Source organism: Ursus americanus, chromosome X (genome assembly GCF_024610735.1).
Source record: "Ursus americanus isolate L20-20 chromosome X, mUrsAme1.1.p, whole genome shotgun sequence".
Taxonomy (NCBI): Eukaryota; Metazoa; Chordata; class Mammalia; order Carnivora; family Ursidae; genus Ursus; species Ursus americanus.
In genome coordinates, this window is record NC_142164.1 from 66,154,222 (window position 1) to 66,168,557 (window position 14,336).

At 49.1% G+C, this 14,336-nt stretch overlaps 1 protein-coding gene across 1 annotated transcript; it reads left to right on the top strand.

Annotated features, from left to right (window-relative positions):
- The first annotated feature begins 5,397 nt into the window (after positions 1-5,397).
- AWAT2 (acyl-CoA wax alcohol acyltransferase 2) lies at positions 5,398-13,739 on the top strand. The gene is made up of 7 exons (XM_045778989.2): positions 5,398-5,485; positions 11,191-11,301; positions 11,687-11,757; positions 12,004-12,208; positions 12,439-12,613; positions 13,165-13,364; positions 13,585-13,739. Exons 1-7 carry the CDS (start codon positions 5,398-5,400, stop codon positions 13,737-13,739), a joined length of 1,005 nt encoding a protein of 334 aa, XP_045634945.2.
- Positions 13,740-14,336: the final 597 nt, after the last annotated feature.

Consider the following 14,336-nt stretch of genomic DNA (forward strand, 5'->3'; position numbering starts at 1 on the left):
AGAGCATATGCTTTGCCAGTCAGCAAAGTGGGAGGGGCAAGAGAATTCATGTTTATCTCGCAGGGGGCAGTGATGATCAAATGTATGTGAAGGACTCAGCTCAGTGCCTGGCACCAAGAAATATAGTAATAAATAGAAGTTTCTTCCCTCTACCATACCTTAGTCCTTACCGCCCAGCTCCTGCTCCCCACTCCACTCTCCTATATCCTCCCCTTTCCACTTCACCACCCCCATTTCTCCTCCCCTCTAGAGGCCACCAGAGATGGCAGTTTCCATGGTAATCTGCTTCCTCATTAGTTTGGAGTTTAATGGTCCCTGAGTGTCTGTCTGGACTGGGTTCCCAGCTCACATCAGAGGGAGCTTTCCGGTGAACTCAAGAGCTGTTGAGAAATTATCACACACAAGTTGTTATATTTAAATTGTTATGATGATATTTCAGTGTAAAGAGAGAGAATGTAAAAAAATATTTCATCTTGGGACGCCTGGGTGGCTCAGTGGGTTAAGCTGTCTTTGGCTCAGGTCATGATCCCAGGGTACTGGGATCAAGTCCCGCATCGGGCTCCCTACTCAGTGGGGAGCCTGCTTCTCCCTCTACCTCTGCCCCTCCTTCCTGCTCATGCTCTTTCTCTCTCTTTCTGACAAATAAGTAAATAAATACAGTCTTTAAAAAAAATATTTCATCCTGTCCAGGGCTCAGAACTCCTGAATATCTGGAGAATTACTCTCTCCCCAATACTTGCTGATGAAAGATTACTTCACTGGGCTGTAGGTGTTAGAATGTGTAAGAGATTATGCGAGATTGGACAACAGGGAAACTGTCATTGAGGATTTTTAAATTCATCATTGAGGATTTGCACTTTCCTCATCCTCCCACCTAGCCCTTAAGGATTAAAGGTCACATGAGTTTACTGCTGTGTTCATGCTTGGTTTCTGTACTGACCTGTTTGTTCCTGATCCTGTTTTTATCCTTCACCAGCTTTGCTACTCTATTTATTCATTCCGTTGCCATTCATCAGTCCTACTATATACCAGGCATTGTTCACTGTGGATATAGCAGTGAACAAAATAGACAAAGATCCCCAACCTCAAGGAGCTTGTGGTCAAGTAGGGAAAGATAGACATGAAAACAAGTAACTACAGAATGACATGCAAAACTGAAGCTGAGCTTTTAGACAGAGGTTCACCATCACTAGGGTCCTTGTCCTGTTTCTCCCTTTGTTCCTCCTCATCGATGGTCTATATACTCAGAATAGCTTCTCCTGTCTCCTTTCCACATCTGCTAAGGGATTGCATGAATACACATGGGAGAGTTTGAAACTCATTACTGTCACCAGTGGCATAAAGTTAGAGGTAGGGGTGAGTCTTTGGGGAGAAATGGCCATGTAGGGCCACAAATGCTGGGGCTGTTTGGAAATAAGAAAGGTAGCCATTGCCTACCAGGGCAGAGGAGAGTGGCTATCTCCAATTCTCTGAGGCATTAAAGACTGGCCCTGGCACCTTCCAGCTGGCACCTTCTAGCTGCATGTGTCTTGGCCTTGCCTATCCTCCATCACGAACCTTATATTCTGGTTTCTTGGTTAGGCCTCTTACCCTCTGATCATTCTTAGTTTGCCAGATGAGAAAAAGGGAAAACTGGCACTTGAGCCGGAATGCCTAAAAGCCTTGCCTAGCAAGCAGAAGAAATGGATGGGATGGGGGTGTGAGGCGTGTAGAAAAATCTCCTAGCATAGTGGCAACATCTTTGAGGGAACTTAACTAAACCATTAAGTGCAAGGGATGGGAGCCAACTTGATTTCTGGGGCAGCAGAGAAATCAAACGTGACACACAGACCTCCTGGACCCCCGAATGGGGCCTGTTCTCTGGATGTGGTGGACATGGTTTGGCTATGGCTGCCACAGTAGGCCAACTGTTGACCATGCGGTCCTGGGTTACAGGGCTGCCAAAATTAGCAAATAAAGGTACATGACTCAATTAAATTTGACTTTCAGATAAACAATGAATAATGTTTTAGCAGAAGCATGTCCCATGCACTATTTGGCCTCCTGTATTTTATCTGGTAACCCTACCTGGGTGAAGTGAGAACTGTTATGTAAGGCAAGGACTGACTTCATTTTTTGTGTGTTTTCAGATGCCTAGAGTAGGACCAGTGGGGCTTGGACCTGGTTCTGAGATCAGGAAGAAGGATTTCATTGGCAGGGGGCTCAGTGAAGGCTGTGGGGAGCCTTCCTTGGGTGGCCTGGAATTAGGAACCTCAGAGAGCCCTTCCAACTCTGACAATCTCCGAGCCTCAGAATCTCCAGGGATTTTGAGAGGATGGGGTGGGGACATGATGGTGGGGGATAGGACTGAGGATGGGAAGCTCCCAAACAGTCTGGACTGTTTCTCTCTTTGGTGTTAGGATGGTGCGATGGATGCAGATGCATCAGCTGGGCATGTGGCCTTCTCTGTGCATATGGAGAGTGAGAGCTTCTAGAATATTCCAAATGCTCACACTGTCATTGAGTCTGCTCTTGAGTTTCTTTTTTTTAAAAGATTTTATTTATTTATTTGACAGAGAGAGTCACAGTCAGAGAGAGAGGGAACACAAGCAGGGGAAGTGGGAGAGGAAGAAGCAGGCTCCCAGCAGAACAGGGAACACGATGCGGGGCTCGATCCCAGGACTCTGGGATCACTCCCTGGGCAGATGCTTAACGACTGAGCCATCCAGGTGCCCCGAGCCACCCAAGCGCCCCTGCTCTTGAGTTTCTTTTTCTTTTTTCTTTTCTTTTCGTTCCCAGAACGCGGGGATCACGCCCCGAGCCGAAGGCAGATGCTTAATGACTGAGCCACCCAGGCGCCCCTGCTCTTGAGTTTCTGACAGCCTTTCTCTGAGGTAACACTGCTTGGAGAGAAGTTCATCCCAAGGCAGGCCCAGCTGAACTCCGGGCTTTCCTCAGTGCCCTGCCCTCCCCTCCACTTCTCTCAATCATAGTGACAGCGGCAACCTACATGTGGACACCATTTCACCGTTCACAAAATGATTGGCCATCGGTCACTTGTCTGGATTCTTTCAAGTCCAAGAGGGAGTCCTCATCTCTTATATACATTTGAGGATATCAAGCCCCAAAGATTTGCCCAGGTTGAGCTTCCACTTTGATAACAAATGTCAGTGTATGCCTACTGTGTGGCTTGTGTCAGGAGCTGGGCATATGAGAACAGTCAGACCCAGTACCATCCAGGTTCTGCCCCCGAGAGCTCCCAGACTAGGTTGGGAAGATGAGGAGTCAGGATTGGTGGACAGATGCAGGAAGAGGCACAGGAATAACAAAACAAGCCCTCAGGGCCAGGCTTGATGTGAATGAGGACCCCCTCAGGGGTGGCTCACTGGAGGGGGTAGCACACAAGGCCCCCCCACGCTGCCCCCCTCCTCACATTCTTCCACTCCAGCAGGCAGTTGCTCTTCCTCTTCTCAAGCAGGCCACAGTCTCCACCTGCTGCCATAGCACTGGCCCCTGGAAGTGTCTCTGGGCCTGATGCAGTTCACCCACAGCCCATCCCAGCCAGGCTTCTGCCCCAGCAGCACTCCGGATCCTTCTTGCTCTGCTCAAACTCTTTTTCTTTTCTCATAGCACTTACCACCTTATAACACAATGATATAATTAGTTAATTAATTTCTATCATCTGTCTGCCTACCAGAATGTAAAATTTACAAAAGCATGGATTTTTAAAATATGTTTTGCTCACTGATCTAACCCAGCTGCCTAGAACAGTCCCTGGCATATACTATGCCTTACAGTAATTATATGTTGCATCAGGAAACCCTTCCAGTCTTTCACAATCTCATCCACTTGGCTCACAGCACACACCTGGCTGGACTTAGGTGCTTTCACACTCACATCCCCAGAGCACACAGACACATGCTTGGAGATGCCACCTACCGATGTGGATATATGATTGATAGCTGGACATTTTTCCCTTTGTACATATATATGTACATTCAAAGGTCACATGGACACGTGTATAGGCATGGAGAAATCACATTTTTTAAATTAAGGGTTTTTTTCCTTATTTATTTGTCAGAGAGAGAGAGAGAGAGAGAATCAGAGCACAAGCAGGGGGAACAGCAGGCAGAGGGAGAAGCAGACTCCCTGCTGAGCAAGGAACCCGATGAGGGACTCGATCCCAGGACCCCGGGATCATGACCCCAGCTGAAGGCAGACGCCTAACCAACTGAGCCACCTAAGTGTCCCTTAAACTAAGTTTTAATATTGACTTTGAGGCACCTTTTTTGGCAAAATTGTATTATAAAAATATTTCAAACCTACAGAATAGTTGAAAGAATTGCACAGTGAACACCCACCACCTAGAATGTGCAAATAATGTCTTGCTACATTTGATTTATCATATATCTATCTATCCATATATTTCTCTGTCCAGCCATCAATGCATCTTACATGCATCTCAGAGTAAATTGTAGCCATCAGTATTCTTTCCCCCTAAACACTTCAGCATTAAGAACAGTTCAATATTTGCTTTTTAGGTAAAATTTACATGTAGAGAAATGCACACATCTTAAATGTACACTTGCTGAGCTTTGACAAATGAATTTTTGACCTGTGTAACTCAAAGCTCTGTCAAGATAGAGAACATCGTTGTCACTCCCAAAATTTCCTTCATGTCCCTTCCTAGTCAATTTGCTAGCAGGGGCAACTGGTACGCTGATTTTTTCACAATAGATTATTTTTGGCCTGTTCTGGAATTTCATGTATGCAGAATAATTTGATAGGTACTCACATTTATTTATTCATTCAACAAAAGAAATTACGCAGCACCTACCCTACACTCACAGACCTATGTCTGATGTCTGTTCACAGGGAGTAATGAGCTCTCTAGGACTGACAAAACAACCAAAGGTATTTTTAGGCATGGCCTCTGGCCTCCTTTCTCCTCCCCTGCAATCGCATTGTCACTGAGAGACCACACACACAGCTGAGAGTCATAAACGGAAATGCAGGCCACTCGGTGGTAGGGCGCCCTGGGCTCCTCACTGCCCGCCCCTCCCCCCAATCGACCCTGGCTCTGGAGGTCCCTCATCAGCCCCAAGCCCCTCCCACTCACTTCCCACACCCGAGCTTCATCCACGTTTCTCTACACAGGTGTGCCAGGGGGTGTCACAATCTTAGCCCAGGCTATACCTAAGTGGGTAAAAGTGTGGGTGAGTAGATAGCTGGAAGGAGCTGCGCAAGCAGAAGTGACATGTGTCCCTGCTGTCCTGCGCAGGGGTGGGAGTGGGGGGTGGAGACTAGTTGGGAGGTGGAGAAGAAAGCATGAAGAGAGGAAACCTCGAAGGCTCCTGAGCAATAGGGGCTGGGAAGCCAAAGGAGCAGCATTTACCCGGAGCCCCTGAGACCCTGAGCATGATGCTCTTGCCCTCCAAGAAGGACCTTAAGACTGCCCTGGAGGTTTTTGCTGTTTTCCAGTGGGCCCTGAGTGCCTTAATTATCGGTGAGTCTTCAGCCTTCCGTAGGGTGACTGCCTGCCCTGGTATGCCCGGGACTGAGGGGTTTTAGGGCTCAGCAGGGTTATGAATACCAAAACCTGGGTTGTCCCAGGCAAATCCGGATGACCGGTCACCTCGGCCTCTCGCCTGACTTGCCTGGACATGGTACTCAGGGAATCCCTGAGTGTGGTACACGAGGGTATGTGTGTGCGCATACGGGTGTGTGCCTATGCAGGGGTGCATCTGCGTGTGTGCAAACAAGCCTTGATGCAGATGTGTATGGTGAGCCCTCCTGGGTCTACACTGGGCCATGCAGGGCATGTTTGGGGAAGATGGGGAGCAGTTCCATTGAGGCTACCCAAGGAAAAGGACTTAGCTACAACCTCATGCACTTGAACAGGCCATCCGTGGGGGCGAGCTGCCTGGTGGCAGATGGAGGCTCTGAAAGCCCATTGCCCAGAGCAGTTCATCCATTTATCCAGCCATTTTCCCCCATTGTCTACATCACAAACGCTTTGTGGAAGTTACAGATACACTGGCCTCTGTATTCTAGGTGCTGAAGCAAAGCAGCCCTGTGTGTGTGCGGGGGGTGGGGGGCGCACTGGGAAAAAATTCTCTTTTGTCAGGTAGTTTAGGTGAGGACTAGCTGGAGGCAAGGGTATGGATCAAATGACCTTGTAAGATATCTGGGAAGGGAGAATGCAGGTAGGCCTTGGAGTCCGGGGCTTGCCAGTGAATAGGGAGAGTGGGCTAGAGGACAGGGAATGGGAGGCTCAGAGGCCTGCCTGGAATGGGCACCAGGACCCCTCTGTGCTGAAAAGAGCAGTGTTAACCTAGGAATGATTAACAGTCAGAGCTGGAAGAGACCAGCAGAAAGGAATTCATATGTATTAGGTACTTTATACAAGGTATTTTCCACCTATTATTTCCTTGTAGCCTCCTGCCAGCCTGATGAGGTAGAAGCTATCATTATGCATAATAATATATACTAATAGCTACACACACATAATAAGCGTGAACACTCATAATATTAGCTAACATTAATTGCACCTTTTTTTTCCTGTCAGGCACTGCTCTAAGCCCCTTATGTGGCTAATAACCTCCATTTGTACAGATGAGGGCGCTGAAGTGCACGAGGTGTTAAGTGGTCTGTCCAAGATCACACAGCTGAGGAAGCAGAGGGGCTGGCCCGGGAGTTGAGCCCACAAGGACCTGATTCCAGCCCATGAGATCTTTCCCTACTTCTTGCATCAGCTCATTCACTGCTGATCCGCGAGGCTGGGTCTGGACATGTCCCTGGAGGACATGCTAAGCCAGAGCGTGCTCTAATTCATAATTGCCTCCTTTTAAATTTCTGATAACTGCCCATTCATGTCCTTTGCCTGTTTTTCTCCCGAATGAGTTGATGCTTGAGGGACACATAGGAAGTAGGTGAAGAAGGAGGAGTGTTCAGGGCAGAGAGTGGGTAACGCGTGACAAGGCTAGGAAGAGGGAGAGCATAAAGCATTCAAGGAGCTGCTGGTGGCTAAGGGGGATGAGGGGCAAGAGGCCCAGAACTGATGCTCAACATGTATCAAATAAATGAATGGGAGACAGAAGAAAGAGGACACTGGAGAAGCAGACAGGGGGCAATTGTGCAGGGCACTGTCAACTAAGGAAAAGAGTTTGGAGTTTTTCCTGAGCGCCATGGGGAGCCGTGATAGGGTTTGGCACAGCACAGCAGCGTCAGATTTGTGTTTTCAAGAGATCACTCTTGCTCTGTATAGCGAATTGGTGATAGGAAGAGGCAGTTGCAACCATCCGGGTGAGAGACGTGATTGGACCAGATCAGTAGTAATCAGGATGCAGACAAGAGGGGAGAAAAGGGGAGATTGGACAAATTGGGGTAGAATTAATACGGCTTGATCAGAAGACATGAGCGAGAGAAACGGAAGAGGAAAGATGGAGGGCTTAGGGCCTGGTGTGAGCAGGCAGAGGGGCGGGCAGAGCAGAGGAGGCTGAAGGAAGACAGTGTCCCGAAGGAACATGAGCACAGGGAGAAAACCATCCCAGGGAGCCCTTCATTAGAGTCTGACTATGGGGCGTATAGAGAGGTAGTGTGGAGCAGGCAGAAGGGATTTAGGCCTGGGCCTCAGGAGATGGGGGGTTCCAGTGTTCCCCCTCCCCTAGCCAGCTCTTCACCTTGTGCATGGAATCATCCCTCTTTGGACCCTGAAGGCCTTGAGAGGAGACCCTCACGCTAAGTCTGTGAGGAAGAGAAGGCAGACATTGGTAGTGTGATTCCCGGTTGGCAGATGAAGTTTAGCAACTTGTCTGAGCTCACACTCACGGGAATGGCAGATCCCGGACTCATCTCACTGCCCAGGCAGTCTGCCCATGGCCACACTGCCTCACAAGATGTCTCCAACACCTTCTGGGTTGAGCAAAGCATCGGGGAAACAGGGAGGTCTCTTCTGGACTAGACCCATGCCTCTCTTTATTTCTTGAAAAAGTTCAATAGTCTTATAAGGAATATATCAAAAGGCTGAATCTGCTGGCCTTAGATCTGTTCCCTAGAGGCAGCCACTTTCAACTTTGTTAGCTCTTTCTTCTGGTATTTATCTCTGGGTGTCTACATCTTGCTACTTAAATTTTCTACAGATTGCTATAGTATTTCTGATTGGACAGCTTTAGACAGTGTTACTAACTTCCTGATATGGAAGATGAGAATTTAGCTCTATGAGCTATTGCTACATCTTTCCTCTTCCTCCATCCTCCCGAGATTGTGAGAGCACAGATTTTGGTTCAATGCCTGACTGTGACTACGAATATCCCTAGTGGAGCCATTTGGTGTACGGAAAGCATATTTCCTCGCTTGTTACAATTTTCTGTTTTTTCCGGAACTCATAGTCACCTCATTTTAAATTTCTTTTGTTATCAGATATCTATTAACTACGAATTCATCTTCAAACTCTCCACAGACATAGTAATCTCTCCGTATGTGTGAACACATCAGGAATCTATAGGTCCTCCCCCACTGTTTATTTTCTGGACGACATGGCTACTGGAGTCCAGCATCCCCCTGTTATACAATGTGGTCTTCTTTTTTTTTTTCTCTGTTGGGATTATTTCCTTTTTCTTTTTTTATTATAATAATATTTTTTATTATATTATGTTAGTCACCATACAGTACATCCCTGGTTTCTGATGTAAAGTTCGATGATTCATTAGTTGCGTATAACACACAGTGCACCATGCAATATGTGCCCTCCTTACTACCCATCACCAGTCTATCCCATTCCCCCACCCCCCTCCCCTCTAAAGCCCTCAGTTTGTTTCTCAGAGTCCATAGTCTCTCATGCTTCATTCCCCCTTCCGATTACCCCCCACTTCTTTATCCTTTTATCCCTACCGATCTTCCTAGTTTTTATGTTGAACAAATGGCTAACAGACACATGAAAAAATGTTCAAAATCATTAGCCATCAGGGAAATTCAAATCAAAACCACACTGAGATACCACCTTACGCCAGTTAGAATGGCAAAAATAGACAAGGCAAGAAACAACAATTGTTGGAGAGGATGTGGAGAAAGGGGATCCCTCCTACATTGTTGGTGGGCATGCAAGTTGGTACAGCCACTCTGGAAAACAGCGTGGAGGTCCCTTAAAAAGTTAAAAATTGAGCTACCCTATGAGCCAGCCATTGCACTACTGGGTATTTACCCCAAAGATACAGACGTAGTGAAGAGAAGGGCCTTATGCACCCCAATGTTCATAGCAGCATTTTGCACAATAGCTAAATCATGGAAGGAACCGAGATGCCTTTCAACAGATGACTGGATTAAAAAGTTGTGGTCCATATATACAATGGAATATTACTCAGCTATCAGAAAGAACAAGTTCTCAACATTTGCTGCAACATGGACGGCACTGGAGGAGATAATGCTAAGTGAAATAAGTCAAGCAGAGAAAGACAATTATCATATGGTTTATCTCATCTATGGAACATAAGAACTAGGAAGATTGGTAGGGGAAGAAAGGGATAAAGAAAGGGGGGGTAATCAGAAGGGGGAATGAAACATGAGAGACTATGGACTCTGAGAAACAAACTGAGGGCAATGTGGTCTTCTTACGCACAGCTCTCACCTCCAGGGTCCTTGAGGCACCGTGGGTGCACAGTTTAATAAGATGCTCACTCTCCAGGTTGGGCAAGTGTTGGGTCAGTACTTGCTTGACGCAGGGAGTGTTTTCTTAAATTTTGTGCCCTAGGCACCTGGCTTCCTTCACCCTAGCCCTGGTTCTGGTCACCCTCTTCCTTCTTTGTTCTTTTTTTTTTCCCCCTGGATCCCATGGCTTCTTCTGTCTTGGTTGACTCCCTTATCTTGATGGAGCACATCCTCCAGTAGTTTCCTGAGAAGGAGACATGGGAGACAAACCATCTGAGACTGTATGTCTGACATTGTCTTTATTCTACTTTCCTGCTTGATTAATAATTTGGCTGCATATCGAGTATCTTAGCTGTCTGTGTCTAGTGTAAGTGTCTGAGTCTGGAGTCTCTCTGGTTCTGTTTTGCAGAGAGTAGTCCTCCCATTGTTCAACTGTGTAGGGGAGGGAAGGGGACCGGGAGCTCTAACTACCTCTTTGGTTGACTTTCCATCAAGCCCTGTGCCTCACACTCCTTTTGTATCATACCTGCTGGCTCCAGATTCTGAGTCTTTCCCAGATTCTCCAGCACAAACAGGCTTGCTCTTGTAGCCATTCCCCTGGTGGGTGACCAGGCTTCCATTTCTTTGTTTGAAGTCAGTTACTCCCTCCTTCATCTACTTTCCAGCATGCAAACATTTTGCTGGTGTCTCTTGTCTACTGTTGTTGGTATCTCTTGAATTCTTTTTCTCACTGCAGAGCTGTATCTTTTAAAACACTCATAAGGTAATTTTCACGAAGCCTTGGCAAGGAGTCAAGATAAAAAAAAAACTTGTGTTCAGTCTACCATGCTCAATTAGAAGTATGTCCTGTCTTTTCTAGCCTTTGCTTTTATCCACTTTCTCTCACAGGGTCTTATTCACAGCTGTTTTAAAAATAGAGTCTGTTCATAATTCTGAGTGTGGCTCCCTAGGACTCGTCTCCATGAAGTCCATCCTAACTACTCTACCCTACAGCACTCCCATCTTACCGGAACCTAACACAGCCCAGTACCTTATTGGGCTCTCCCAGCTTGCATTGCTCTTTGTTTCACATTTGCCAACTTGTGTGCTCCCAGCCTGGCTGAAGTTGGGTCTTCTGTTTTTCTGGTATTCTGTCCACTGATGCCTCCCAGAGAAGATCTGGAGAGGAAAATGTGAGCCGGAGGAAAACCTCTCCTGGCTCTGTCTTTCCCAGCCTCCCAGCCCCTGATGATTAGATCAGAGTGGCCCATCGGTGGCTTCCTGCCATTGAACCCAGCCCAGAGCAGGGCCGGAGCAGGTCCTGGGGAGCAGAGGGCTTACTTCATGGGGCACAGCTGGAGAGGAAAGTGCCTTGCCTTCCAGATCTGAAAACAGGGCCCCCAGGACAGAGAGGAGATGGAGGGCTGGGGATATGGGCACACAGACCACATACTAAGGTGAGGAAGTGAGAGTGTTCAGTGAACATGAGTGAGAGTGTGTGTAACCTTGGGTGGAGAGCCCCCAGAGGGAGGGCAAGTGATGGAGGACTGTTCACAATTCATTAACTCTGGGCTGGGCTTCCTCTAGCACTCACCGTAATCTTCGTCAACCTCTACCTGGTGCTGTTCACGCCATACTGGCCTGTCACTGTGCTCATTCTCACCTGGCTGGCTTTCGACTGGAAGACCCCCCAGCGAGGTAAGGGCCCCTCTGAGGCTGTGTTGCCACCGGCCACATGCTCTTTTCTCTCTTCTTCTGATAGTCCTGAGAGGCTCTGGCCAAATCCCAGGCAGCCCTTTAGCCTGTCCCCCCTCCCTGGTTTAGAGAAGCTGAGGGAAGGGGTCTTTTCCAAATGCTGGGAAGGCCCAGATCAGAACTGGAGTGGGTTAGGGAAAAGCAGCTAGTAAAGCAGCAAGCCAGGCCTGTCCTAAATTGGCCCTGGTATGACATCGCTCATCCCGGTTGTCACTTACAAGGCCAGGCAACAGAAGTGGGTGAGGGGCCACCCTGCGGCTGGCCCAAAGGGGCTCTGAAGAAGACGATGGGGGTGGGCAAAATGTGGCTACCTTGGCTCTGTTTTCAGGTGGCCGCCGGTTTGGCTGTGTGAGGAGATGGTGCCTATGGAAACAGTACTGTGACTACTTCCCCCTCAAGGTAAATAGTCCCGGGTCCCCCCACTCGGGTCCTGGGCCCAGCCCCAACTCCAATGCCAGCAGCTGGGCCAGGGTGGAGGTTGGAGGGTATCATTCCCATCGAAACCCATGCAAACGATGCCCCCTGTTGCCGTGTGTTACCCAACTGCATGGCTGGACATAGCGGCCCTTTCCCTTCCCGGTCTCTGGCCGGAACAGGAGTACTCTTCCTTGGCCATACCCCTCCTGACTCCACTCTCCTCCACAGCTTCTGAAGACTCATGATATCTCCCCCAACCACAACTACATCCTTGTGTGCCACCCTCACGGGGCCTTGGCCCACTCATTCTTTGGCCACTTTGCCACAGAAATCTCAGGCTTCTCCAAGATCTTTCCCGGTATCACCCCTTATATGCTCACACTGGGAGCCTTTTTCTGGGTGCCGTTTCTCAGAGAGTATATCATGTCTTCAGGTGAGTTGGCTCCTAAGACAGAAAGCCAAAGGAAACATGACTCCCCAAGGGACAAGTGTTGGGGGAATGGGAGAGAGCAAGGGCCAACTCAGTGATCCCCTCTGGTCTTAGAAAGCGACCTTAGGCTCACCTGCTGGGCATGAGGCTATCCCTTCCTTGGAAGAGGTAGGGAGGAAAGTTAGAAGGTTTGGGGAGTGGCCAATGAGCTTTGGATGTTTTCTGTCCCCCAGGAGCCTGCTCTGTGAGCCGAGCCTCCATGGACTTTCTGCTCACACATAAAGGCAAAGGTAACATGCTGATTGTGGTGGTTGGTGGCCTGGCTGAGTGCAAATACAGCCTGCCAGGCTCTACCACCCTGTTCTTGAAGAATCGGACCGGCTTTGTACGCGTGGCCCTTCATCATGGGTAAGGACAGCTCTGGTCCAGAATGGGGAGAGGGGCTCCGAAAGCCCAGCACGGAAGGAGTAAGGGATTTTGAGGAAATGATACCTAAAAAGGGAGGTAGAAAGCTGCTTCTGTGTTGGAGTAGAGGCTGGGCCGAGTCCTAGAGGCATGTCTGCTTAAGGGGAGAGGCCCTCAGCTCTTCTCCCTCACACTAGCCTCTCATCTGGGCCAGCCCCTCTACAAGAGGCAACTGGCTGCAAGCTCACATCAGAGAGAACCAAAACTGCTGTGTGGGTTAAACGGAAGAAAGCGAAATGAAATGGCCCTTGGGTCTTCTCTTCCGAAGTGTTTCAGACCCGTGGGTTCACAGGAGGGTCTGAGACTTGCTTCCTTTAGCTTGCTGCTACTTTGCCCCCCACCTCCCCAGGCAGCCTGGGGTAGACAGTGGGGCCCTCGCACTTAGTCCAGACCTAGGCCCAGCTAAGCCATGGGCCGAGAAGCCTATAGGCAGACCCAGGGTCCACTGGTAGTCAGCACATCTGGCCATTGAAGGATATGCCTTTCCTTTGCAGAGTTCCTCTAATCCCTGCCTATGCCTTTGGAGAGACAGACCTCTACGATCAGCACATTTTCACTCCTGGGGGCTTGGTGAATCGCTTCCAGAATTGGGTGCAGAGTATGACACATATCTACCCTTGTGCTTTCTATGGGCGTGGCTTCACAGAGAACTCCTGGGGCCTACTGCCCTATGCTCGACCTGTAACCACCGTTGGTGAGTGAGCCCGTCCACTGGCGGCCACTTCTAGGATATAGGATCCAGTTCTGGGGCTGCACCTTGGCTCTGGCTGTGTCCAGAGGCAGAGAGGCAGACTAGGATGAGGGGCACAGTGTGGGGAAGGGTGGGGAGACCCTGGGCTTGAGGGCTGAGGCCCATTCTGAGGAATGAGCTGTTCTGACGCTTTTCCCTTTTCCTTCTCTGTCTCCTCTGGCAGTCGGGAAGCCGCTACCACTGCCCAAGATTGAGAACCCAAGCCAGGAGACTGTGGCTAAATACCACACCCTCTATGTCGATGCCCTACGCAAACTGTATGACCAGCATAAGACCAAGTACGGCATCTCAGAGACCCAGGAACTGGTGATCACTTGACAGACATTCCCAGCGGCTTCTCGGCCTGGCTGGAAGGTGTAGAACCCATGAAACAGGAGGACAAAAGTCACCCGTGGGCCTCCTGCTCCTGATTTGGCAGGTCCTCAATATGAGGAGGCTGTTCTCTAGGCCCCTCCTTTCCCTTCCTCTCTCGCCTCCTTCCAGCTCTTCTCTGCCGTTACCCTGGGACTACAAGTGAAATAGACCCAACAGGCAGGGAAAGCCCTAGGTGAGAGGTAGGCTCCCTGAAGTCTCCCTCACCCACGGCCACTCAGCATCAGTACTGAGGAAAACAATGGACAGAATAAAAAGCTCCTCTTCTGATACTGCTTGTGGTCCATCTCATCTGTTTTAAGGGCCTAGGTTCCCTGCTCATGGCTTTGCTTCGCTAGCTCTCAAGCAGCCCCATCTCCTGGCCTCGAGGCTCCTGCAGGACTGGGTGCCTGGAGATCCAGTGTGCTTGGGAGTTCAGGCTCCGCCTCCTTCAAGCCATGTGACATGGGACAATCGGTCATCTCTGAGCCTGAGCTTCCTCACCTGCAACACGGGACCCAACATCCCTCCCCTGCTTACCTCTGAGGCTACTGGGAAAGTCAA

What these genes read in the sequence shown, in the direction of transcription:
- AWAT2 (XM_045778989.2), top strand. Translation starts at nt 5,398, where the DNA reads ATGATGCTCTTGCCCTCCAAGAAGGACCTTAAGACTGCCCTGGAGGTT. An exon ending in CTGGAAGACCCCCCAGCGAG is followed by an intron (nt 11,302 to 11,686) that starts GTAAGGGCCCCT and finishes CTCTGTTTTCAG; the next exon opens with GTGGCCGCCGGTTTGGCTGT. An exon ending in TCGACCTGTAACCACCGTTG is followed by an intron (nt 13,365 to 13,584) that starts GTGAGTGAGCCC and finishes CTCCTCTGGCAG; the next exon opens with TCGGGAAGCCGCTACCACTG.